Source organism: Rutilus rutilus (genome assembly GCF_951802725.1).
Source record: "Rutilus rutilus genome assembly, chromosome: 24".
In the NCBI taxonomy this organism is placed as follows: domain Eukaryota; kingdom Metazoa; phylum Chordata; class Actinopteri; order Cypriniformes; family Leuciscidae; genus Rutilus; species Rutilus rutilus.
This window is the reverse complement of record NC_140228.1, coordinates 6,124,794-6,152,438: the sequence shown is the minus strand read 5'-3', so window position 1 is coordinate 6,152,438 and position 27,645 is coordinate 6,124,794. Positions and strand designations below refer to the sequence as shown.

Genomic DNA, 27,645 nt, shown 5'->3' with positions numbered 1-27,645 from the left:
CGTCCCCGCCTCTGTCCGTGGGCGATCTTCAGTGTTCGGAAACAGAAAGAGCAGCAGAGAGCCCTATAGGTCAGAAGATCAAGGTTCGGGGCGCGAGACTAGGACTCCTGGAGGTCACAAGGTGATGCGATCTTCATAATCTGGCGGGAGCCAGAAAATATACACGACGATATCATTTTTTATTTTAATTTAAAAAAAAAAGGAGGTAGCCAGAGGCTTCATGGAATGGCAAAAATAAAGGCAATCCAAATAAAAACATGGGGGGAAACCCAGTGACCCTCTCCGCCTTCCGGCCCACCGATCGCCCGCCCGCCCCGAATCATGAGTTAAAATAAAACGAGTAAAAACCGAAGTGTGGTGTGCCAAACGTCAGTAGTATTTTCTTTGTCTGCGGAGTTTGGAGACACGTTGGTAGAGAGCGCAGGGTCCCGACGATCACAAGAGCTCGTACTGCCGCAGGTGCATTCTCTGGATGATGTCTCGGCAGTCGTTGAAGACCCGGCGGATGTTCTCCGTGTCCACTGCACATGTAAAATGGGGATAACAGTAGTGACGGCCGTCTCCGCTCTCTGTGCTGATCCTCTGTGAAAAGAGAGGTGGACAGGTACAATTAGGCGTTTCATATGATTACAAGAATTGATCCACGAAACATTTGTTTGTAGTTTAACAATATTTAACTAAAGTAATTAAACAATATTTACGTACATCAATTTGACTGGACAACACTCAGTATAAATGTCTACAACAGAACCCAGTCATTCATGTGATTAATTAATCACTTTTAATAAAAAATAAAAGAAAAAAAGCTCTGAATCAGTTGAACACAGGGTTTCTTAAACTTTTTCATCAGCCGAACCCCTTTGACGTACTTGAATTAGCCCGCGATTTATAGTCAATATTTCAATAATTTAACATTTGCTGATATGTATATTATACATTATTTTGTGTGTATTTGACCGTTTAAGTGCAATAAGCAGCGAAAAATAACTAAATTTAGTGTTGAGAGGCGGCTTTATATATATATATATATATATATATATATATATATATATATATATATATATATATATATATATATATATATATAAAATTATCAAATTATTTATTGGATTTATTAAATATATACATTTTAGTATAAATAAATAATAAAATATTAGCATGTTTTATTTTTATTGTTTTCATTCATGTTTTTTATTTTATACTTTTACTATTTAATTAATTATTGGCTTTTTTATCAAATCCACAAACCCCGAATTGCATGAACTACACAACTGAGTGAATCCAATGAATCAGAGTGTGAATGATGATTAATGCTGAAAATGAAGTAAACATGTTTGTTCTTCGGATGTCCACAAGATGGCACCGACTATCAGTTTACCGGATTAAGTGGATTGTGTAGAGTAGAGTAAATAGTGGTCAAAAATGTTGGTAAAATAGATTATTGGTGGATTTCAATCAACTGCCCATCAACAGGGCTTTTCTCCATCATTTCATAATAAATAGATGCTTTGCTAGGAAAAAGCACAATAAAGTGAATCAGTCTAAACTGTGACTGCAACAGACAAATAAAAACACTAACCAGAAACTCGTCACGAATGAAAAACTTGGCTCTTGTCACTCTGGGATCTTCACCTGGTTCAGGAGTTACTAGAATAGAAGAGTCAACAGATTAACACACAGGGGAACTGACACTGTCCTGCACATCAATCAGTCCATTCACTTCACAAAGCTGAACGCTTGTGAATCCGACAAGTTCAACTCTAACTCACACATATATAGTGCGCAAGTCTATGTTTATGATACTTTTATGAAGCTTGTACATCATTTCTCATGACAGAATTTTCATTTTTCCTTTAACCCAAAAATGTCAATTATTTGTCAATTACCCACTTATATGAAAACTTTAGTACTTTTAGTGATGTGTGTGTCTGGGTGAAGAGTCTAACCTTTATCTGGTATGGTGTAACAAGCATATTCAGGGAAATAATCTTCAATTTTAGATTTCCCAGCTAATACTTTCTCTGCCAGCATGTCCTGTTTGTTAAGGAACAATATGACAGAAATTGTTCGTAACCATCTGCAGAAAGAAGGGGGGGGGGGGGGGGGATACAGAGCCCAGGGTTAAGCTTGCACTTGCACTTAAAAACAAGCTATAAAAAAGGAATGAGAAAATGAAGTTTCACCTGTTGTTCCAGATACTGCGAAAAAGAGCAAGTGCTTCCCGTAGCCTGTTTGTGTTGTTGTCTTCCCTTATGACCATGTTGTAGCTGCTGCTCGCTACCACAAAGATGATCGCTGTGACGTCTGCAGAGAAACAGCAAATATTTTTAGAGTACTTCAAATGTGAAATTGTTAAAGATCACACAATAAAGTGCCCCTATTATGCTTTTTCGGATATTACCTTTCATGTAGTGTGTGATATGACTTTTTGTGAATGTAAAATGTCTTCAAAATTACAAAGATCAAAGTGCAGATAAATGGAGTTATTGTCTCTCAAAAGAAATAATCGATTCTGAACTGTCTGAAACGAGTCGACCTTGGATGCATGTAAACCTACTGTAGGAGACTTTAAAACAGCGTAATATGGGCACTTTTAACTTGTTTGACATGCATGTGCAACTGACGCATAAATTCACACGCTCAAATTCACACACACTTAACGTACCATTAAAACACTGAATCCATTTTCTTCTTTCGTCTCTCTGACCTCCTACATCAAACATACTGAAAGAGAAGAACAGAGACATGAGGTTTATAGGAAGTGAACTGTGTCCCTCTAGTGGACATACGAAGACACGGCACTTCAACACTTACAGTAATATCCACTGTACAATCTTTGATATGTTTCTATGGAGCTTTTTAATAAGTAAGTGAACTCACTGAAAGTTGACTTTGTCTACTTGAAATCGCGTCTCAAAGATCCCTGATGTTAACACTCGGCAGCGAAGCAAGTCCTGCATGAAGAAAGATTGGAGAGAAAGTGTTAGGGAAGGACAATTATCGGAAAATAAAGAGCGAGCCATTTACAAATGAACACGGTGTGTGTTTTTGGAAGAGCTCAAACAGTACCTGGTCTGTTGGTGTGTAGTCGCTTTGTCTTACTGCATCAATCCGGTCAAGAAAGCTGTAAAGACACGAATGAAGAAAAAGTTAAATCAACTTTACACAAGTAGGTTTTTCATTAATAAATATATTTTCATGACCAAACTACACCATTCATATTTTGGGCAATGGCATCTTTCTCATTATCGAGCAAAACTGCAGTTTGTGTGCGTTTTATTCAATGATTTCCCACAAGAATCAATGAACAACATCTATCTATCTATCTATCTATCTATCTATCTATCTATCTATCTATCTATCTATCTATCTATCTATCTATCTATCTATCTATCTATCTATCTATCTATCTATCTAATGTTCAAAGGTTTGAGGTCTGTAAGAATTTTTTTTTTTTTTTTTACAAAATGCACTGAGGCTGCATTTGTATGATAAAACAAAAACAAAACAAAAAAACTGTAATATTACAATTTAAAACAGCTGTTTTCTATTCGAATATATTTTCAAATGTAATTTATTCCTGTGATCAAAGCTGAATTTTCAGCATCATTACTCCAGTCTTCAGTGTCACATGATCCTTCAGAAATCATTCTAATATGATGATTTGCTGCTCGAGAAACATTTCTTTTTATTATCAATGTTGAAAACAGTTGTGCTGCATCATATTTTTGGGAAACCGTGATACATTTATACACATATATACATATACACACGCATACAAACACCATATCAGTGACTTGTAATAACAAATGATAACATAGTCACAAATTAATATCAAAGACACTGCTCAAGTACCAGTGTCACTGACACTAGAAAAGAATATGATATCAACACAATAGTCCTCAAAAACACTTTGATTGTGTCTCAGATGAGACTTGGTTACTTTCATCATTTCAAACGGTATTAAAAGTGGCAAAAACTATCAAAGAAGAAGCAACGCTCTCATTCAAACAATGCCATTTGAAGGTGTAGTCTAGATATACCTGTTGTTGCTGTATCAAAAATATTCACAGGACCTGATAATATATATATATATATATATATACACACACACATACATACATACATACATATACATACACATACATACATACATACATACATACATATACATACATATACATACATATACATACATACATATACACACACTCATTGGATGTGAATGAGAACTGAACCCATGAAAGCATCCCTACAGCAAGTACGCAGCTGAAGAATGTTAGATAACAAGCCCGTATCTTTCTCTTACTTCCCTGCAGAAAGGCAGAATATTAGCCCAACACTCTGTGACCATCATGTGATATTAGTGCTATCAGCACTAACAGAGACAAATATAGACTCATCCCACAAGCTTGTGACAACAAGACAATCTGTAACGACATTGTCAAAAAAAAAAAAAAAAAGATAAAAAGATTAATAAAAATAGGTTTGTGTGGAGATCTCGACTCTTGCTTTTATACGATGTTGGAGCAAGAAGTGAAAATGCATATAAAGTATCATCAAATATAAAGTATTATCAGGTCAATACGTTTAACTCATTAATAGCAAGGATAGATCGATTGAAACAAAAAGTGATAGGTAAAGACTCAATGCTGTTTCAAAACTTCAAAACAAAAGAAAAATCAGGGTTTCCACAAAAATATTGAGCAGCACAACCGTTTTCTACATTGATAATGAAAAGAAATGTTTCTTGAGCCATCGTAACTACAAGATTCCAACTTGTACAAAGCATTCACATCCTTGTAGGACTCAGAATTACAACTTGTAAACTGGGAATCTTCTGAGCGGGTCACATGTTGTCTCGAAATTACGGTAATTATGGTAAATAATCGAGACAACAGATGAACGAAACATGAGACTGATTTCTGCAGGATCATGTGACACTGAAGCCTGGAGTAATGATGCTGAACATTCAACTCTGATCACAGGAATAAATTACATTTTGAAGTATTTTGCAATAGAAAACATTCATTATTTTAAATAAAATGTAAACACTATTATTTTAAACTGCAATAATATTTGACAATATTACTGTATTTTTGATCAAATAAATGTTAACCATAAGAGACTTCGCAACCAGACCCCAAACTCCCTGACCCCAAATGTGCAATTACACTTCAGTATTTAAAATAATATTCTGGGTTAAATACATGCTACTGACCACAGAAATATACAATAATATAATATTAATATATAATATTTATAAAATAAATATATTAGATACTTGCCACTAAGCATCAAATGCCAATTATTGACCATCTAATGAAAGTCTTTCAAATATACCTGATCATATTATCTTTGATATTGTAAATTAAATCTTCGAAGATAATAAAATAAAATCAGGAGCACATTTCTTTGCATTTTGTTTTGCGGTTTTTCCCGAACAGATAACGACAGATTGGAACAAGAACGTTTCCTCTGAACATTGTAACTTTTGACAACTGATAACAACCTCAACAATTAGTCAGCAAAACATTACAAATTCCACCGCTCATTATAATAAACATACACTGAATTGCTTGTGCTGATCCAGAAGAATCATCTGTTGCTGTCATCTTTGGCGTGAGCCGTTTCATAAAGCGCGGGGACAAAATCGCCCATACAAAATGTAAATAACACCTACGCATCCCAAAATGCACTTCACCACCATCAAATATGGCCTTGCATTTCCAGTGTTCGCCTCCAGAGGGCACATGTCGGATCTGTGCTTGAGTTGTGAAGGCTGAGCAACCAAAACTACATCTTTATTTTAATATGAGCGCTCTGAAAAAACAGTGACCATACATCTAATGACTATTAAAAACATCAGCCATACAGAGTAAACTAGACACGATTTGCATGACGAGTCCACAGACCGTCTTACGTGGGATCGGTTTCGACACGACCAGTTTCGAACCATCCAAACATATTCATTTAGGCAGAACAAAATACTGAAATTCACAGACTCAAATGTCAACAAAAACTATCATTTTTGCGTAACATCACAAAGAACTAATCAAGTTACTTTAAACTTCATCTTGATTGGATTTGAAGCTAAAACCAAAGATATTTAATTTGATTATGGTATTAAAAATAATATAAAACAAATATATTATTATAAAAACAGGTACTTTATATAACTAATTTTCTATAACATTAAATATAAAACTCAAAACTGTATAATTCTATAAAAACAATGGCACTTAATTAACTAACAATGAGAAGTACATTTGTTACAGCGTTTATTAATCTTTGTTAACATCAGTTAATAAAAATACAACTATTCATTGTTAGTTCATGTTAGCTCAAGTCCATTAAATAAATAAAAAATACAACTTGATTTTCTTAAAGAACTAGCAAATGCTGAAATTAATAACTAAGATTAATAAATGCTTTAGAAATATTTTTCATTGTTAGTTCATGTTAACTAATGTACACACACACACACACACACACACACATGCATATATGTAACAGTATATAAATAGTTTATCAGTTAACATGAATGTATGTATATATATATATATATATATATATATATATATATATATATATATATATATATATATATATATACATACACACACACACACACATTTGTAACGTGTGTGTGTGTGTGTGTGTGTGTGTGTGTATATATATATATATATATCTATCTATATCTATCTATATCTATCTATATATATATATATATATATATATATATATATACATATACACACACACACACACACACACACACACACACATCATTGTATATATGGCATGACAATCAGATTTCAGAGATAAAATGATGCATTGTAAAATAGTTATTTTGAACGCGTGTTTATTTTAATTTCATTTAACCTCCTTCGTCGCTCTTATGCTGAAAATAACACGGTTACAAGTCTCACACGGTTAATCTGATTCATCATTGTGGTTCTTGCTAGTCTTGAGAATGTTCTGTACCAAAGATAAGATAAGACAAGATAAGATAATAAAGCCCAGATTGTACTCGATGGGCGCTTTGTACGCCGTTTAGGAACATGAGGTTGATTCTAGATCACAGGGGAAACAAGAAATTGTACCGGGAGTCATTCCAAAACCTGTAAATCCAGTTCACACTGAACAATATGGGAATGTTTGAACACGTTTCACATGTCCTATTGAGAACAACGGCTCTACAGCTGTGAGTATCGGTGCAAGGTTTCTTATTAGATCATAGAGTGTATTACTGCCCGCCCTTTTTTTCCATAGGGATTTTTTAAAAGTCATCTTTATAAGCCATGAACCGAGCCAATCAGCTACAAGCGTGAATCGCAACACTAAAACTTTGATTTGAAGCGAAATAAGTTTTTGAAAATCGGACTAAAACACAAAAGGTACAAGACTGTGTACTTAGTGAGGGAAAGAACTACAATCCCATGAAGCACTGCGAACAGCATAATCAAATTGAAAACAATGGATAAATATAAAACTACCCGACATATCTAAACAATATATTTTAAGTTTATTGAAATATGCATATATATACATAAATGTAAGTATTTTGAGAGCGTATAGAGATTGACTCGATTACGTTATTTGCAGTGCTTCATGGGAGTGGGCGGAGCCTAAGAACTTTTTGATTAGTGGATTTTTCTGTACAGCATCATGGGTAATGTAGTTTTTTAAACAGGAAATCAAATAAGCTGAAATAATGCAGGCTAATGGCTTCAACGGAAGCAAATACCATCGATTAACAACCTCGTAGCTCACAGTAGGTCTGTTTTTGAAGGTTTCTAAGCTCTCGTTCAAAATCCTATGGAGAAAAAAAATTGATTTTTTACTTCCGGAACCGACTGTTGCACTCTATTGAATTAGACTAAAGCCCTATTCGGACGGGACTAGTTTAACATGGAGAGGTGGGGTAAAGTATTTATTACCAGAGCTTCTCTGTGATTTTAGTCCCGTCTGAATGTGCCATATCAGTGATCATCACGGACAATGTCAGTAAAGATTACGGCGACTTTTACCTTCAGTAAAAAGGTCCGGAAAAATTACCTCAGGTAATACTAATCCCGTGCGAATAGACCCGCTGTAAATATGTACGTAAATATTCCGTAATTTTCTGTTTAAAAGTAGTTTTCCGCAGCTTTTCCAAGTATGGAGACGCTTGAAAAAGCATACAGTTGTGTTCTAGACGCTGGGACGAGTCTGTGGCAAAACTCAAGTGTTTTCCACACACCATTCAGATCAGAGAGAAGATCGAAGCACTTGTTAGAGGCACGAGTGGCTATTACCAACACCATCCAATCTGGAGTTAATTAATACACCGTTCAACCGGACATAACTGTTTTTTATATATATATATAGATATATATATATATATATAGATATATATATATATAGATATATAGATATATATAGATAGGTTATATGTGTTTGCGCACGTGATATCTGGAAGCAACGTAATTCGCACATGACGACATGAGGGTGATGAATGGGCCATTAATATTACAGACGTCCTGTGCTAAAATTACATTACTCCATCTACCCTTGTAAAGTTAATCCCGTCTGAATAGGGCTTAAGAAAGCTATTTTTTTGAGCTTGCATTTCTCCTGTAATATACAGAACCTCTTCCAATCAACAAAACTTTTAAAAGTTACAAACTTTAACTGTTGAGATTATTCCCTTTTCTTTACAGCAAGCACATCGAATCTGACAAAATCAGACAAACTTTTGAATTTTAACCAAGGCTAAACAAACTTCTGTTTTTTATTGAGTTTGGACTTGTAATTATTGAAAGAAGTTATTATAATAAATGTTTGTTGAATGCAAAGCATCTGCCAAATGCACAAATATAATATAATTTAAGAATGCAACTAAGCCGGTCATGATCAGGAATGTTGTGCTGATGATTAATTGTCATACAAACAATTATACTCTTTATAATGTTAAATAATTTAGTCTTTCATTTAGTTCGAACCCATTGAGGATTATAAACAAATCAGTAATGAGTCGCATCATTTGTCATTGTTTTCCAGCAAAACGGTTTAAAAAAGTAAAATGTTGCTAAAATAATTCTCATATTTGTGGGACCACATTTGTATATTTTTTTACAAATATAAAAATATGTTGCTAATATAACATTGTACATCTGTGGGACCAGAGGAAAATTAATTAATTACAGAATAAAAAGTAAAGTAACCTACATGCGTTAAAGTAACACACTTGACACGAGATCTGTCTATTGTAAATCATATTAAAAACTATATTCAAAGTCAGCATGAAAAGGAAGTTGCGATAGTCCTTTCTTCCCTGTTGTTACACTGATTAAAGGTTACGAGAGCGCACGAGGTACAGAAAAAGTGCACAGATAAATCATTCATAATAAATGCTCCAATATTCCAGAAAAAAAAAGATTTGTACATTTTGAATTGACGGTACGTAACATTAATATAATTGCATGATGGTTTAATAATCATTACTGGTTTTCATAGCTCTGAGCAGTTGTGTGGGGTCGTTCTATTTTTAGGTAAATGCTGGCAAAAATCTCGAAACAGAAATCCGAAATGCTAAAAAAGGAATTCATAATCTGTTGCTATTTTTATCAACTGCACATGTGCGTGTTTGTTTGTGTATCTATGTAAGAAAAGGCAGGGGGGAAAAAGAAGAGAAAGAGAGAGCGCCGCTGCACATCAGTGAATGTTTATTCCCTTTAAGCACTTATGAGGGTCTGATATGTATAACTGCACACACACACACACACACACACACACACACACGGGCCCTTTCTGCGCCTCACCTTCTCTTTCTGACCTTCCTTTGTTTACGCGCATTGCCGGGATACTCCCTTTGATTCGGCGGCGCGCGCACACACACACACACACACACACACACGTGACACCCTCCACCAGTGAGTGCTCTGCAGTGCTGTGCTATAAATAGCTCCTGCTTGCCCCGGCTGCGCTGTTCCTTTACATAAGCTCTGGTGGAGGGAGGAGGGGGACAGACAGCCCAAACACAATCTCCATACAGAACACACACACACACACACACACACACACACAACTGGGATCTCTCTCGCTCGGACTGCTGCTTTCACTGTTTCTGTACAAGTGTCCTCTATCACAACAGCACGCTCTCACTCGCGTACAAACGTGTATTTGTGCGTCTCGGCGGTTTGACATTGACATGTAATCCGTTTTCTTTCAGCCTTAAAATAGACACGCAATAGAGAAATAGAAACGAACACAGACAGATGTCACAAAATCACGAGGGATCGTTCAGTGATCTCACAGGCCAAAGGGCAGTTAAGATGCATTGCGATAAAACAGCTTGATTATAACAGAGTTTGCTATAGATTTGCTCAAATTTACAGTATTGAGGTACAGTAGCCTAAATAATTGCAAAACATTTTACTACAAATGCCACTTTCTGGTTGAGCATAATTCTAACAATTGAAAAAAAAAAAAATGTAATACTCTCCGATAGTAATGTGAGTATGTTGTGTTGTGAATGCCATATATATATATATATATATATATATATATATATATATATATATATATATATATATATATATATATATATATATATATATTCCTGGTTGAGTTACCAAAAAAAAACAAATGTAGATAAATGCCCACCACACACATACATAGCATTTTGCAAACTACAATATGTATATAACATTGTAATATACATTTGATAAATTAGCATCTACATGTTTGATAACCCAACCAGGAAACATAAATAAATAAATGCACAACATACAATAATCACTTTTTTTTAGCTTTAGTCTGAACACTGCATGGCATTTTACAAGCTTTAAAATGTCGTAGTAAAAAAATATTACTTTTTAAAATAAATATTATAATTTAATACTACATAATATTCTTCCGTTTATAAGAAAATAGTGCATTTTACTTTTTACTTTTTAGATTAAATGATGGTTTCTCTTAAATGGATTTTTATATATATATAGTGATGTGATGTCAAATATAATGTCGAAAGTCTAAAGAGAGATTATTACTGGTATAATAATGAGCGATATAATTATTGGATTACAGGTGTTTGCTAAAGCCAGCATAAATACCATAATTGTTCTCGCTCAGGGACAGGGTTGGTGTTTTGAACTATTAAATTTTAGTGCATAACTCGCCCTGCAACATTTGTGTTGTATGAATAACACCTCCAAATCATGTGGTTTGTTGAGGAAACGTGTGCTATTACTTTTCAAGGTAATTGAATTAACACCTGGGTGGACAAAAACAGGCGATTAACGATCATTTAAAAGAACAGTAGAGTCCACACGCCACAACTATAACGATAATGGCGCAGAGAAACAATATGGTTAGAATCACTTTCAGAACCAATATTTCCAGCTGATGCACATAAAAACATTGACAGCCAATCAGAATCCATCCTGCATTAAAGAGCTAGCGCATTTAAAGCGGCAGCGCGTCCTGACTTCAGATAATAAACAGAACGATATCATCCGCCGGGGTGGATGCTTGTATAGTTAAAATAAGAAATATTACTACTGTAATATTTTACAGTAAAAAAGATTATTTAAGAAAAATACTATAATAATTTACATTTTACATTTCATCTGTAAAATCTGTACAGAATTGCTTTATTTTCAAATGTTAAACCATCAAACTTTTATTTGGACTGAAAACCATGCACAGGAAACCCTTAAAGCTTCACTTTTGTGAACAAGCACCTCTCATTCCAGGTATTGTTGCCGCATGTTGTGTTCACAAATGAATGTTATACAATTAGTTATAGCGCATATATGTGAATCGAATACATATAAAATCGCGATTTCCATTTTATTTCGCTAAATTGCGCATCGCTACCCCAGAATCATGAGGGCGAGTTCTTCAGGGGCAAAGTACAACAAAGTGGAAGCAATTAAATTTATCAGAAAACTTTCTCAACGACTGCACACCCCTAGATCGACCTGGATCGCAGCAAAGCATATCTGAGCAGACATTGATTCAAAGTTGTATAACAGAGGAATTCTCAGTATTGTAAAAGTCTTCCACAAAGAACAAGCCTGTATTGAGAGCAGCTGGGTGTCTGTATGATTCTCTGAGTATCTCCGGGCCTTTTCTGACTGAGAGACAACAGTCGCCATTATGTGTCAGGCCCTGCACTGGCTGGTGATGGTATCTGCGTCCTACAAAGCGGCTGACCAACTCCCATGACCTGACCACCCTCCTCACACTTTCATACCTGACACACGGCCGCTGTTGTACGGGACAAACGTCAGCACTGGCCTAAAAAAAAGCCAACGGTGGACGTAAAAACAGATTCACGCACCATTTCAAAGGCAAAGACACTTAAATACACATACGACATGTTTGTAGTTGGCTGGCCTGGACGTCTTAAGGAAGCCCTTGAATAAACAGGTTGGTTTCAGGTTCATCTGAACCTGATCAGGCACGTTCCTTACAGGGATGTGCAAAAAAAAAACGACATATTTTCAAAACAGATTAATTCGTTGGTAGCCTGAACTGGTTTACAGATGCAACTTTTCCGGGAATGTTTTCCATGTCAAACAGATAAAGCACAGCACTGTCAGTGACAGCTTGCCTTACTAATCAACTAGTCGGTCGTTAGATAACTTGTGTCACAATAAATACCTACACTTCTGTTACAAAAGATTTAGAATAAAGAATTCTAATAAAGAATCCTTAAAAAAAAAAAAAAGTCACGGTTTCCACAAAAATATCAGCACAACTGTTTTCGACATTGATAATTATAATCATAAATGTTTCTCGAGCAGCAAATCGGCATATTAGAATGATTTCTGAAGGATCATGTGACACTGAAGACTGGAGTAATGATGCTGAACATTCAGCTTTAAATTACATTTTCAAATACATTCAAATAGAAAAATAATACTTTCATAATATTAACAATATTACCATTTTTATTTGCATTTATTTATAATCAAGCGACTCAAAATCATGACCGACCCCAAACTTTTAAACAGGCCCGTGCTGAGTACTGAAATGTTTACTGAATATATATTCCCATTAGATTCAAATTAACACACTATCACCGCAGCATAAATACAGATTCTGTTTAAAACCAATCAGTAAAACCAAATGACTGACTGCAACGACCACTATGACCATAAATAATAAATGTGATTATTTGTTTGTGCTGTTTAGCGGTTCCTTTTAATTTGTGCTTTTAATCATAAATATCAACCGAGAAGAACTCTTGCATAAGACATTTTGTAGCTGCATCTTAAGCAATATGCAAATCAACTTCACTTTCATCATAGGTTTTCAGGTAAAGTGAACTATTATGATAAAACTTATACTTACTAATGCGCACAATCGATTAGCTGATATTCGTTGGACCGTTCATAACAGGCCTTGACGCCTTCATCATCCCAGAGCTTCTTCGCATGGTCGAAAAACTCCTGTGGAAAAAAAATACATAAATGTTTATATGTTTGCATGCTGAAAACTAAATGATTGAATTTAGCAACCGTTTTTAGAACCCACTTCATTTAAGAGATATTTCTTGAACTGATACCACTACATACTTCCAGCTACATTCATAAAATGTGTTTTGGTTAAAAGCCTTTTGGCTGTTCTGGAAATAGACTGACTGATCACACAGGCCCACCACTGTGGATTCAAGCGCTGCTTCGAGCACATCTCATCATGCAAGCATTCAAACGCTACTTTCTTTTCTTAGTTTGTTTGAAACTTTACATAAAGCTTAAAATACTAGCTCATTTTACTAGCTCATGTTTCAGTACATTACTTTTAACATTCGTGTACTTTTCAGAGCTTATGACCAAATATTAGTTGAAAATAGCGCTGCACAATATTGAAGAAAAATGCGATAACTTTTTAAATAACGTGATGTTCGATATCCAATACGATAATGCTAAAGTGTAAAATAAAATTCTGTTTAAAATGCATTTAAAACCTGAAAATGATATAACCAACATAGATACTTCACATTCTTTTTTGTGACAAGAAAGCATCCCTACAACTTCTGAAAGTGAACAACAGTGTTTTACTGTAGCGTCACATAAAAAGTAAGTGTGATTTTAACGTCAGTGTAACCCAGCCTACATTAGGGTTAACAGCAGAAATTGAATAATCAAATGTAAAAATAAAACACTGCTTAGTCTTCACTGTATGAATTAAAGCTGCAAAAGTTATTCAGTGATTTTCTCTTTGTGCTTAATGTTAATCAAACGACACAGGCGGAAGCAGGTTTATTAGGCTGCTGTCACTTTAAGAGATGCACGGATCCAATACATTGTTACACACACGCTTTTTTTCCTCGCCGATGGCCCTTTTTACATAATTTTGTGTGTATTTGGCCATATAAGCTGTGGAAGAGAACTGAATTCAGGATCACATGGGGTCCGAGAGGCGGCTTTCTGTGCGCATGAATACTTCACTTATTGCACATAATAACATTATGTCACATGTATGTAACAATCCTGAGATCTACTCTCGGCTGTCTGCGTCAACCTAAAACTTTGATTTTTTGTAAGTATTAAAAATCATGCAGTAATCGCAAGCCATTGCGATACGTTCATTAGTGATATTCCGATAATATATCATGCATCCCTAGTACAAAAAAAAAAAAAAACATTTTTTACATATATTTTTCATGAACCACTGAATAAGGAAGTAACAGCACAGGAACCCTTTTGTGTGTCAATGTTTCTAATCTCATTGTTATAAAGTACTTTATAACAAGGACTCGTTTGTACGGAGCCTCTAAAGGGACATGGTGATTTAAAAAAATGAGAGATGGGAGGAAAATTTATATATTCCAATGCGTTTGCTGGAAAAGAACATAAAAGTTTTAAGAGCGAACGCAAAAGCACTGACCTAGGGGCTTGAGGGGCTTCATAGATCTGTTAACATTGGTTAATGCATTAACTAACATGAACTAACAATGAGCAATATATTCTTAAAGCAGTCATTAATTTTTTACTGTTAATGATTAAAAATGTTCATGTTCGTTCACAGGGCATAAGCTAATATTAACAGATACAACTTTTGGGCTAGATATATTTTAGTAAATGTTGAGATTAACATTAGTTAAGATTAATAAATGCTGTAGAAGCACTGTTCCTTGTTAGTTCATACTAATGTAGTTATCTAACTAAAGTTAACAAATGAAACCTTATTGTAAAGTGTTATTTCTATCTGGATTCAATACTTCCTCCAGTGTAATCTTGCAAATTTTATGCAAATTTAAGATAAACAAATAATACATGTTAGCAGTCAATATTGTATCTATCACCTGTTGAACCCAAGAGTAAACAGCAAACTACTCTCTAAATAAGAACTGAACTTTCTGGAAGTTCCAGTATTTACAATCCAACCGTCAAAATATATATATATATAAAAAAAAATTTTTTTTATGAATTCACAGGTGAATATAAATGTCTGCCATTAGTTAATTAAAGAGAAATCCAGGACTTAATTTGATCTGAGAAAAGATCTGGGGTCTAAATCTGTCTAATTACAGATCTCCATTTCAGTCCACACGGTCTAAAAATGACAATCTGAAAAAGAAGAGCCAACATTTGTGCAATCAAAAGTCACAGGCTGAAGACATCTGCCATACCACAGTCCAGCTTTTCTGCAAAGGCGTTAAATGTGCTAGAATATCACAACAAAATCATAATGAAAATAACTGACCCCATTGCACACGGTCTGATGCTAACAAACGAAACTCAAGCACAGCAGAAACATATGCTAAGCTAAAGCTAACAGACTGCATCGGTATGATAGAGAGAGAACTTGATAGTTAGTGTCAGTTTCAGTCTGATTCAGACAGATCAGATGATATTCTTCATATTTCACTGGAAAAAAAACAATCAATTGCAGAGTTTTAACTTGATACCTTAAAACGAGCAAAGCTAAGAAAACGGCATCGACAACTTTTCCATGACTTCTGTGTCTTCTAATGACTGGTAGAAATATTGGTTTGAATAAACCTATGCCAGACAGCTACTCTAAGGAACATAAAATGTCTACATTACAAAAATCACTCACTGACAATTTCAAAAAGACTATCTTTTGACCTGAGTTTTTTGATGACTAAAGCAATTGATGCAAATGCATTTAATGTGAAAACCTGAAATTGTCCCGTGGATTAGTCAAGGCCTCCTGGATTAGTCAATTTTGAAATTAAATCCTACATATGAACTCAAAATATTCCTCACAAACCTGTAATTTAACACAAAAAGCTTGTGGTTTAACTTGACTTGATGTGCTCATAAACCACAGACACAACAACAATGCGTGACAAACCAAAACCTGAACGTGAGCTATCGTAGCAACATGCTAATCATGTTATAGGATGCATAATAAAAAAACATTATTTTGACCACCATTTAATATAACTACAATAATTTGAGTACTGTTGAAAGTGTGTGTAAATATACACAAAAGCTAAATGTAAAAAATGTATCTGTAAATGCATTTAAAAATTATTTAGGCTAGAAATGCTAGAACTTTTTCCCACACTGCTGACAAAATTATTGGGCCTTGTTTTTATTCTTATTCTTAAAAATCACAATATTAACCACTCATTTAAATCGCAAACTAAACCAACAACAAAGCAGTCAGCATCTATATTCCCATAAAGTAACGTTCCTCAGAAACATATCCAAACTTTACCTCAGGTAGGTGATTTAAAAAAGACCAAGCAAAAATTCATAATTTTAATAAAGCTGCAATCATGCAAAAGAGTCATAGAAAAACCTCTCGGTAAGCGGTTCAAAAGCCTCAACACATTTACACAAATTCAAATGTCACTGAAAGCATCTTAGGTAAATGATGAAAATGAGACTCCTTACCTGTGTGTAATCAAAGTCAGAGAGCGGCGCTATGCTTTTGATATAGTCGATCCTAAACTGGTCCTCTGGATTAGCGAGTGGGACGGGTGGTATTAAAGTGCTCATTGCTGACACTATGGTCTAGAAATAAAAATCAAAGAGTTATGAGCCATGAGACTGAGATTAGATACAGAAAACTTCTAGGAACTAAATCAGGACTGTGAACGGCTCACTTACCACGATGGCGTCCTTTACATTCTTGCGAATGTCTTGAATTTTCTGTTTCTTTTCCCTATAAGTGAAAACATTTCAATTTAGTAAAAAGGCAGAAAAATTTGAAAAATAAAATGCAAGGCTGAATCGCACATATGCAACACCTCGTTCTAGGAATCGTTCACCACAAAAATAACAATTCTGTCACTATTTAATCACCCTCGTGTCATTCCAAACCTGTATGGTGTCAACAACAACAACAAAAAAAACAGTCTAATATGACTTGTGCACGATATTTCAAGCCTTCTGAAGACATATGATAACTTAGTGTGAGAATCAGCCTGAAACGTATTGATGCCAAACATCATCGCTTCTGGCAAAACGTAACCAAACATGACGTATCATGAAATGGAGAATGAAATATGACAGCTGAAGTGAATGGAATTTCAGACTGTTCCTCAAATGCAGCTATCATATGACTTCAGAAGACTTGAAATGTCATATCTGAAGTACTTTTATGTTGCTTTCTTAGAAACATAAATACAGTTTGGAGTTGGACACACATTCTCATTTTGTGTTGCACATAAAAAAATAAAAAACACAGCATACCGGACTGGAATGACATTAGGATATTCATTTTGGCTAAACTACATACATATACATATACATATATATATATATATATATATATATATATATATATATATGGTAACACTTTAGTTTAGGGTCCAATTCTCACTAGTAACTAGTTGCTTAATAGCATGCATATTACTAGGCTATTGGCTACTTATCAAGCACATATTCTGCATGACCTTATTCTACATCCCTAATCCTACCCAATACCTAACTAATACAAAAACGTAACAACTACCTTACAAACTGTTAATAAGCAGTAATTAGGAGTTTATTGAGGCAAAAAGTCATAGTTAATAGTTAGTTAATAGTGAGAATTGGACCCTAATCTAAAGTGTGACTGACTATATATATATATATAATATTTTTCAAATTCAACAAGCATAACTTGCCCAACAAAGCTATGTCATTTAGACATGCTATTACAATCATTTTTAGGATGCAAAAAGTGTTTAAGAAACTTTAACACCCATAGGCCTGATGAGCATTTGGTAATTGATTTTAGTCACTTCTCAGCCATGCGTTCCCTACATCCAGATTCTGTATGACCATTTAACAGTGATGTTGCAGTGAAGCACTAGCCGATAGCACGTAGTGCTACATCACTATCAGCTTCAGCATGTACGAGTGTTTCCTTCGCCATGCCGAGGCTGAACACAGGGCCCAACCTTCATATACCGCCCTTACATGCACATATATGACATTAGGACAGTAAACGTGAACTCACTCCGCATTAAACCCGTTGACATGAAGAATTTTCATCTGCTTCACGATAGTGCTTTTGCCCGATTCACCAGCCCCTACGAAAGCAAAGCAAAAAAAAAAAAACAGCCGTGAGAATACATGCAAAGTCTCTCAGATACTTCAGATATCACGGTGTGTGTTCTTCATATGTACAATCCGACATGCCAGATTGAGCTGTCAAACACGGTGCATTTAAAAACACAGCCTCGGATGGCTCTCGTATGTCAGATATAACGCCTCAAGTCTTCTCTTACCCAACAACAACAGTCGATGTGTGGCTTTATAAGCCTGTCTCTCTTTTTGCAACTGTTTCTCTATTTTCTTGTTGGCCTCTCGCTGTGTTTTCTCGTCGATGCGCTGGTCTTCGGTTTTACTGCTCCCCAAACACCCCATCTTACTCCCTCGAAGCCAATATGTGCGCTGTCCTTATGAATGATCAATCCAATTCCGATTCCAAAGAGAGAAAATGATCCACAATAGACAGAAAAAAAAGAAAAAAAAAAGGTCGCCGGGAAGGTTTTTGTTTCTCCTCCGTTACAACGTCTCAAGCAGTCCGGGCGTCATTCAAGCGACGGGATTGATAAAATTGATCACATATCGATCGGTAAGGTGGGATATGAACTTGCATCTGGATCCGGGGGTCTCTGTGAGCCCCTGCCAGGCGCTCTTCCCTTCTCTTCGGTTCTCTCGCCCTCTCTGTGTTTTTTCTATGTGATATTCTCTGCCTGTATCTCTGCTGTAGTCTGTAACTCAGCACTGCCTCTGTCGGTCACAGCTGGTAATGACCGGAACCAGGAAAACTGTTACAAAGTGTCACAGACTGACTGACTGACTGACTGTCGAAACACTGTAACGAACGACATCGTAAATCGAACGTTTCAATGTAACAACGCGAGTTAAGAATGTTACAATGTAGAGTGTAGCGGATGTGATGTTGTAGCAGATGAATGGATGGGTCTCAAAGTCTGTCGTTTTATACTGGGGGGGAAAACATATTAACTAGTCTAAGCAGGTTTTGCTTATCTTAAATGGTTTAAGATGGTCTTCTACATCATTGTAGCAGACGAATGGCTGGGTCCTAAAGTCTGTCAAGTTTTATACTGAAAAAACAAAACATTAAACCAGTCTAAGCTGGTTTTGCTGGTCTTAAATGGTCTGCTCCCTCTAAAACCACACTATGTAGTTTTGTTCAAAATCAAGGAGCATAACTTGCCCAACACGGTTATGTCATTTAGACATGCTATTGCCAGTTAAATACAGAAATGTGAGAGAGTAAAAAAACACTGATTAAAATTAAAAGGAGGAAGGTTGTGTAACCATACTATTTCAACCCATTTTGATCACCAACCACAAATTCATCCTAAAATACTGGAAGGGAGTGAATTTACCACCACCAACTACATGGGTTCCACGATATAAATGTATATAAAGGAAACAAAACGATTTCCATAACAGTGACTTCAACAAGAACGTCTGATTTACCTAGAGATTAATTATTTGGCCTGGTCGTATCAGCATCAAAAAGAAATATTTGATTAAATATTCATAAAAATAGCATATCACCAAATGACTTCTTTAGAAATTGCAGTTCTCCTATTTTATACTTAAGAACACATATGACTTTCACTTCTCATATAAATTCTAAAAAAAGCTTTTAAATTCATGTGAACTGAGGAGTGTTTTGTTAAAAGCAACTGTGGAAAAGCAAATATGACCACTAGCTCCATTCTTGTGAACACGATCGTACATGGATTGAAATTATGATCAAGAAAACTGTAAAAGCATCTTTTCCAGCACATCAACTCTTACACTGAGATATGAAAGGTCAAAAAATATAAGAAAATGTCTTGTAGTGGCTCAAATGGGTATAACTATAGAGAAGCTAACAAAGTTGCATATGGTGGTTTAGGGATGTTAAATGACATTAAGATTTAGACATTTTAATTTAACATATATAAAATATAACAATATATATACACATAAAAATCACTGAGAACTTATGCCAAAAAAAAAAACACACACTTTAGGTCCAACTATTTGCCAGCCACAAGGAGGAAGACAACAAAATATGCTGAACCCATTGCAGGCAACATCATGTGAAGTTTTGTTCGTTTGAAACCACTCTAGTTTTATTAATTATGTGATAGTTGAGCTCAGCTTTAAAGGATTTCTGAATTAATGTCTGAATTATTGTTTTCAAACAATAAAACAAAACAATTCATACCAAATTCAATTAAGTTATGTAACCCCTACTTTAACAGCTGATAAAGGCGATATGGATATATATTAAACACAATTAAAATTTCATTCAAACTTCTCTCATTTTCTCTCAAAAATATATTATCAATAAGTCAAGGCAACATGTTTTCCCATTACTTTAACTCCAATTTCAACTTCAAATTCAATTAGGCAAAATTTATTTCATTTATTTAATATTTAATGTAAGGCAGCAACTGAACTTAGTTTTAAGTTAAATTAAGAGGATTTTTTTTTTTTTTTTTACAGTGCATTCAAAAACAATACCACATATTGATATTTATAGACATGTATCAATTTGTTTCACTGCACTAGATTAAATGGAAGACAGTTTTTGGCACAATTGTTGAAGCTTGTATTTACTCAAGGACAAAAGCCACATGTATGTTTCTGACCTAAAGCTCAAACCTTTCAACACGACAGAGCATTATTGCATAATGCTTTCATTACAATTAGCCAGCGATATGCAGTTAGGGCCACGCTAAAGCCAAAGTACACGTTCAGTAAATGATAAAACCTATTTACAGGGTGACAAAGTTCAGTTTACATACACTTCACATTGCAATGCAACAGAAATGAACAATACCAACTTGAGTGGAAGCATGACAATCTCTTGTTTTTGCCCTAAAAGATTCCCTACGGTACAACCATAATCAAAGTCTTCAACGCTAATACGAGCCCTACACCCCTTTTTGCTGTTTACGGGTGAGGCGTCCATTATTAGACTAAACGTGCTTTATAGATCATTAAAATAGGCTATTTCTGCACATTCATTAAATATAAGCTATAGTCATGTTATTTAGTGCATAGGCAAAAATACCTGTTACTTCTATTAAAAGGAAATGCTATTCACTTTAGGGCTGTTTTATCTACTTCTTGATTACAGTACAACTTGTACAAAGACATTCCCAAGGATGTGTCATTCTTCTGAACTAAAAATAACTATCATAAAGCTTAAAGATAACATTAAAGTTAATTTATAAGCCACATCTTGGATGACTTCTCTGTCTCTTTTAATTATCTACTTCTAAAAACTGACAACACCTCAGTCTGCAGCCAAACTTGTTTAATTGGTCTCTACGAAATTTCAATCTCACAACGTTGAATGCGCAAGGATTTGAGATGCCACTCTGTATTTGTATTTGTATTTGTGTTTGACCAACTATGCCAGAGTTCAAATGAGCCATGTGTCGGTAAAACATGAAGATTTGCCCTCTCCCTGACAGAACCTTTTATATAAAACCATTTATTTTGAATCCAGCAATGATTTGGGATCTATTTGTAAGGATAAATTGATCCCAAATCGTTGCTGGATTCAGAAGAAAAGGTTTTATATAGAGCTCTAAAGGGTTCTGTCAGGCACTTCAAGAACCTTTTAGGGGTTCCCATCATTTAATGGATTTTATATTCATTAATTTTGTTATAATTCGGTTTTTATTTTGATTAAATGTGATCAAATAAACTTACTTTATCACTAGAAAAAGGCCTGGTTTCACAGACAGGGCTTAGATCAAGTCAGGATTAGGCCTTAGTTAAATTAGGACATTTAAGTAGCTTTTATAAACATGCCTTAGAAAATAAAAAAACATTTGGGTGTGCATCTTGAGACAAAACAATGACACTGACATATTTTAAGATATTTCAGGGCAAGTTGCTTTCAGTTACAACAGCTCAAACATGCATTTTAGTCTGGGAGCTTAAGCCTTGTCTGTGAAACCTGCATATAACTATTAAACATGAAAGTGTTATGCAGTCATTCAAGGCATTTCTCTTTATATAGCACCTTTTTGGAATAAAGTGTTCTTTAAAATTGAGTCGAGAACCCTAGGGTTCTATATAGAACCCCACTGAACCTTTACTTCGTAAAGGTCAGATTAACAAGGCTTCTGTCCTTCTTTATGTCATGTGCCATTTGATAGCAGCATAAAAGAGTATGGAAAGCTTGGAAATTCCCAGTGTGGGTTTAGAAGTTAATCAATCCATTGTTATCAGTAGCAAAGGACAATAAATGAATGAAATCAAAATGGTCAGAAAGTCTAATACCTTTAGTCTTAATGATTCATGCCTTTAGAGACACGTATGCAGACATCACTTAGCAACACACCAAACTTTACAGCCCAGTACTCAAGACATATGTGGAAATGTTTTAGAGCATTTAAAACTGCTGTATAGAGTCATGTTAGATACAGTATGATTCTGTGGTGTGTTGTTTAAAGAACCCCTGTGGTGAAAATCAAGTTTTTAAATGTTGTTTATATGTCTGTGGTGTTTTTAATATGCTTTAAGACAAACCATGTGCAAATTCATAAGGCGACACCATTGCTGAGTATTTTCTCCTTAAAACTGCAGTTAAACAAAGACAGTCTCAAAAACGCAGTTTGAAATCGCTGGTGTTTCTGATGTCACAAACTACCTTGTAACCAATCAGATCAACGTGTGATCGTCAACGAGTGGATCTCTGAGCTGGCGTGAGTGAGTGGAGGCGGGGCTAATTTGCATATTCAGAGAACCGCGTACACTAAATGAGGCAAGGGTGTAGTAGAGTTACATTCAAGCTATTTTAAAACTTTTAAAATATGCAATTTTGATGATCAAAGATGAGTTTTAAGAGTAATGACAACATGCAGGGGGACTTTAAAATCAAAGGTGCATGTGTGTAGTTTTGCAGGTTGTTTAGTTGCTTCTAAGAATTAAACAGAAAGATCCTGTGTGTGAGTTGTCAGTGCCCCAGAGGTCAAAGTAATAGATTCTTGAACTGTGACTTATACTAGTATCTTATCAAAGCATCATGCACTTGCTGACAAACTATGAGCTCAGTTTTATTTTCTGATATCTTAATCTTACTCAATATGTTGTCTATGGAATATTGCATTTTTTATTTCTCCTATAGTGTTATGGCTATAATAAAACTGTAAATAAGAGATACACCAAATAGATAACATAATGCATGACAAAAGCCTGAATTTATAGAAGTATTATATAGAAGTATTCTTAATGCCCTGTATATACATAGCAATTCTATCTTTTAATAAATAATTGGGTAACACTTTATTTTACAGTGTCCTTGTTACATATGTTAAATGTACATAGTAATAACAGTACATTATGCATAATTACATGCAACTAACCCTCAACCAAACCATAATCCTACCCTTACCCTATAGTGCATGTTGTTAATTAATATTACTCAGTACTTATATGATTACACTGTAACAATGACACCTCAAAATAAAGTGTAAACAATAATTGTAACCCCAGTTACACATTATCATATATCATATTATCCTTTTAACGCAATGCAATGGATTAAAACAAATGGCAAATCCACCTCCACAAATAATAATATGGATATTTCATTATTAAAATATTTTTTGTAGGTTCGACTGATATATTTACACATTAAGTTTTCCACTTAATTTGCAAATCCCACTGTTTAGAAGCAGAGTCATACTTGAATAATATTGTTATATTAATATTACCATGAAAATATCCATTATGCATAGTCTATTGTTATAGTTTAATGGTGTCAAAAGCAGATAATAGGTGTGTAATTAGACTAAACATTTAAACCTTAAAATAATCGGTATTATTAAAATAAGTATTGATTGATCTCCAAGTGTATTATGAGGCATTATGAAAGTATCGAGAATATGTTATATTCATTCAGGTTTCAAGTATAGTGCTAGCATACATTTTAAGCTTTGCTTTATGACGTCAATGCCTGCACATTTTCAATAATAGTAATAAAGAAAGCCAACATACAGTAGGCATGGCAGCATCACCCACCTAAGAGCAGCAGCCGATGCGTCTGTTTATATTCCCGTTTGAGTTCCTTCAAGGCCCTGTCAATGTTCTTGCTGACTTTCTTGGCCTCCTTCTCGGCCTCCTTCTCCTCCACCACCAGTTTGTCCCAGTTCTTGTGTTTCTGGGCGCTGCTGGGAGTCTGGAGCAGCTGCAGCCTCTTCTTTCCTCCTCCTCCTCCTCCACCACCTCCACCGTTCTGGATGAGCGCTCGGTCCCCGTCGCCACGGCGGAGCTCCCCGGCCGGGATCTTACCGGCGTCCCCGGTGCGTAAAGGGGAGGTGGATGATGTCTTCCCGCTATTCCCCCCAGAGTCCTCGTCGCGATGCCTGGAGCCCCGGACGCACGACGGCATCATCATCATCCCAGGATCCGGAGGCTGGTGATCTGACTCCGAGTTGGCGTTGGAAATGGATCCACTGAGGTCCCCAAACAAGCGTGGACGCAGACTGTAACACAGCCCCATGATCTGGCCAGGCGCTCACTGCTGATATTTGATCATAAATACACAACAAACGCTGTATTTCCCAGTGATTTAGCGCATCATCACATGAGCTGGTAGTACATGGTGCGTTTTCCAGCCATGCGTAATCCCAAAATGATGCTCTTGTATTTAAAAAATGCCATTTTGTGATTTCTTACAGTCCAACCTACGCGCAATAGTCGGTTGATCACCTGACATCTGCCTGTGCTGACAGTGCAGGTCCACCTTACCGTAATGAAACCAAAAGCCCAGCCGCACAAAACCGGCGGACACATGTGGGGTCATCTAGGTGCGCTTGGGGATTTGCGCTTATAAATCCCCGTTGAGGGATCTGGGTGGATCGTTGTCTAGACTGTTTGAGCATCGAGGTTGCTTTATACCCCTGAGACTCACTAATGAGACATTTAATGAGCACACCTGATGTATTCGGAGAATGGAACATTATAATAAGCGATACGTTTAATTGTCCTACGCATAATAAAAGATTAAACACAAAAAGCATCAGAAACCTCCTTCACGTATTTACAGCAGCAGAGATTTATGAATCTTTATTTTACAGTGTCCTTGTTGCATGTTTTACATGTACTTACCATAACAGTAAATTATGCATAATTACATGCAAATAACCCTCAACCAAATCCTAACCCTATACTAGCAAGTACATGTTGTTAATTAATGTTACTCAGTACTTAAATATAAAATTACACTGTAAATGACACCTTAAAATAAAGTGTAAACACACTTTACAAGAAACTCCCATTAGTTAACATAATGATCAATACATTTGTTAGGATTTATTAGTCTTTGTTAACATTACTTAACAAAAAAACAACTTAGTACATGTTAGCTCAGGTCCATTAAATAATATTAACAGATACAACTTTTGATTTTAATGATGTATTAGTAAATGTTGAAATTAACTACGATTAATAAATATTTTATTGTTAGTTCATGTTAACCAATGCAGTTAACTATTGAAAAATTGGAACCTAATTGTGAAGTGTTACCAAAAATTAAATTAAATAAAAATAATTAAAAAAAATGAATGTATTTTACATTGTACATTTACATTTTAATTATTCTATTGTATTTTTTTAATGAAGATTTAGTCATACGGATGATGTGACACTCTTGTGATTTTGTAAAAGTGAAAAAAAGGTTATAATAAAACTGGCCAAATATATTACAACTTTATATACTTTAAAAATAACAGCTATTTGTGTGGTCTAAAAATATTGGTTTTATTAAAAGATTTTTGGGCCCTCTATAGGGCAAAGTAAATACATCTCAGTCTGTGACTAACATGGTGCTGTCTGAATACTGTCTTTGGTTGGAAGACTTTTAAATAAGAAAGTTATAAATATAGAGCTGGTATTAATAAATATTTCTGAGGAATTACCAGCTGGCACATATGTTTTCCCAAGATTTAGCAGGAGAATGTGAACATTATCTGTAATGTGTCATGCACATAAATCAACAAATATTTGAAATGCAATAGTTATTTTATTGTCGTTTTCATAAATCTTGTATAAAATGTCTAATGAAAGTATTTCAGTACATCTGTGTCCTCAAGATCTGCATGTAGTCTCTGTAAAGTGTCATCTTTTCTTTTTTTGAGAATTCTTCAGCACTTTAACACCAATCCTCAGGAACATCAATAAACTGCAAGAAAGAGAAAGAACAAAACATAATTCAACAGCCAAAATAATACATTTGTCCTAGTTAATGTCACACATACCTGTATCTATGCTCACAATTTTTGAATAAATAAAAATTCATATATAAACAAAATATTCCTGCCTTGCTCCTGCCATGAGTCCAGCTGGCATAATCTTCCATGAACTCAGAAATCTCACTCCCATTAGAGCAGTAAGTAATCCAGAGGTGCCTGCAAATATAAAAACAAACCTGATTTGCCATATTTGATCCTTAGTTTTGTAGAATATAGGCTATGAATAGAATTAAAAACAGTGACTTACCCATTGAAACCCAGATATCTTTGTCATTTTTTGACATCTGATAAGCACCAAAAAATGCTGCAATGCCAAACATCAGCCCAGTAACCAGAGACATAAAACTACCTACAGGAACATGACCATATTAGGAAGTTCCGGTAAAGTTCAGGTAAATGTTCTTCAACAAATGTATAATACATGTTTTCTGATTTACTCACATATATCGGTGAGATAATTCACATAAAGTTTCAAGGCGAGTTGTAGAAGTAATTAAAATAATAAAAAAAATTAAATAAAAAATATCAGTTACGCTAGGCTACATCTACACGATTAGAATGTGCTAATATTTTAATTCATATTGGAATCTTTTTTTAAGTGTTTTACATATCCTAGCTACCCCAAAACTAAACCAGAGAACTGAACACCGTCGTTTGTCCCACGCATGAGATGCTTACCTGCTTTAACATAACCAACAATCCCTCCTATCGTTATTAGAGCTGCATAACCATAACCAAGCCAATCCACAGACATATCTGCACGTTTGTTTAACTCTCAAATAAAACAGAAAGCAATCGTGATGATTGCCAGGTGGAAAAAGCTAAATCTTCTGCACTTTTTAACTTCCTGAAACATTGCATACTAGCGATTTTCAAAATAAAAGTCCAAGAGTGCAGGTGAGAACTTTTACATTTCTCAGTTTTATAGATAGATA

At 35.1% G+C, this 27,645-nt stretch overlaps 2 protein-coding genes across 3 annotated transcripts; both read right to left on the bottom strand.

The window, feature by feature from the left end:
* Window positions 1-191: 191 nt before the first annotated feature.
* Window positions 192-25,188, bottom strand: gnal2 (guanine nucleotide binding protein (G protein), alpha activating activity polypeptide, olfactory type 2). Of its 2 annotated transcripts, none has more exons than XM_084399579.1 (12): window positions 18,692-19,177; window positions 18,421-18,493; window positions 17,085-17,139; window positions 16,869-16,988; window positions 13,348-13,445; window positions 3,070-3,124; window positions 2,881-2,954; window positions 2,666-2,724; window positions 2,184-2,304; window positions 1,947-2,077; window positions 1,580-1,647; window positions 192-582 (listed from the first exon to the last, which is right to left on the bottom strand). In XM_084399579.1, exons 1-12 carry the CDS (start codon window positions 18,828-18,830, stop codon window positions 436-438), a joined length of 1,140 nt encoding a protein of 379 aa, XP_084255705.1. In that variant the 5' UTR covers window positions 18,831-19,177; the 3' UTR covers window positions 192-435. The 2 variants fall into 2 exon arrangements, with proteins under 2 accessions (XP_084255705.1, XP_084255704.1); XM_084399578.1 differs by lacking the exon at window positions 18,692-19,177 and adding an exon at window positions 24,480-25,188 and having other exon boundaries at window positions 300-582.
* Window positions 25,189-26,199: 1,011 nt separating this feature from the next.
* On the bottom strand, window positions 26,200-27,605 carry tmem14cb (transmembrane protein 14Cb). Its single transcript, XM_084398114.1, has 4 exons — window positions 27,389-27,605; window positions 26,958-27,059; window positions 26,779-26,866; window positions 26,200-26,640 (listed from the first exon to the last, which is right to left on the bottom strand). The coding sequence occupies exons 1-4, from the start codon at window positions 27,462-27,464 to the stop codon at window positions 26,577-26,579; spliced, it is 330 nt and encodes a 109-aa protein (XP_084254240.1). The 5' UTR covers window positions 27,465-27,605; the 3' UTR covers window positions 26,200-26,576.
* Window positions 27,606-27,645: the final 40 nt, after the last annotated feature.

Excerpts from the sequence above, each read along its gene's own strand:
- gnal2 (XM_084399578.1), bottom strand. The coding sequence starts at position 24,960 with ATGGGGCTGTGTTACAGTCTGCGTCCACGCTTGTTTGGGGACCTCAGT. Across the intron at positions 17,140-18,420 it reads GTCAACGGGTTTAATGCGGA|GGAAAAGAAACAGAAAATTC; the intron begins GTGAGTTCACGT and ends TTTCACTTATAG. Across the intron at positions 2,725-2,880 it reads GTAGACAAAGTCAACTTTCA|TATGTTTGATGTAGGAGGTC; the intron begins GTGAGTTCACTT and ends CTTCTCTTTCAG.
- tmem14cb (XM_084398114.1), bottom strand. The coding sequence starts at position 27,464 with ATGTCTGTGGATTGGCTTGGTTATGGTTATGCAGCTCTAATAACGATA. Across the intron at positions 27,060-27,388 it reads TGTTGGTTATGTTAAAGCAG|GTAGTTTTATGTCTCTGGTT; the intron begins GTAAGCATCTCA and ends ATGTTCCTGTAG. Across the intron at positions 26,867-26,957 it reads AGATATCTGGGTTTCAATGG|GCACCTCTGGATTACTTACT; the intron begins GTAAGTCACTGT and ends TTATATTTGCAG.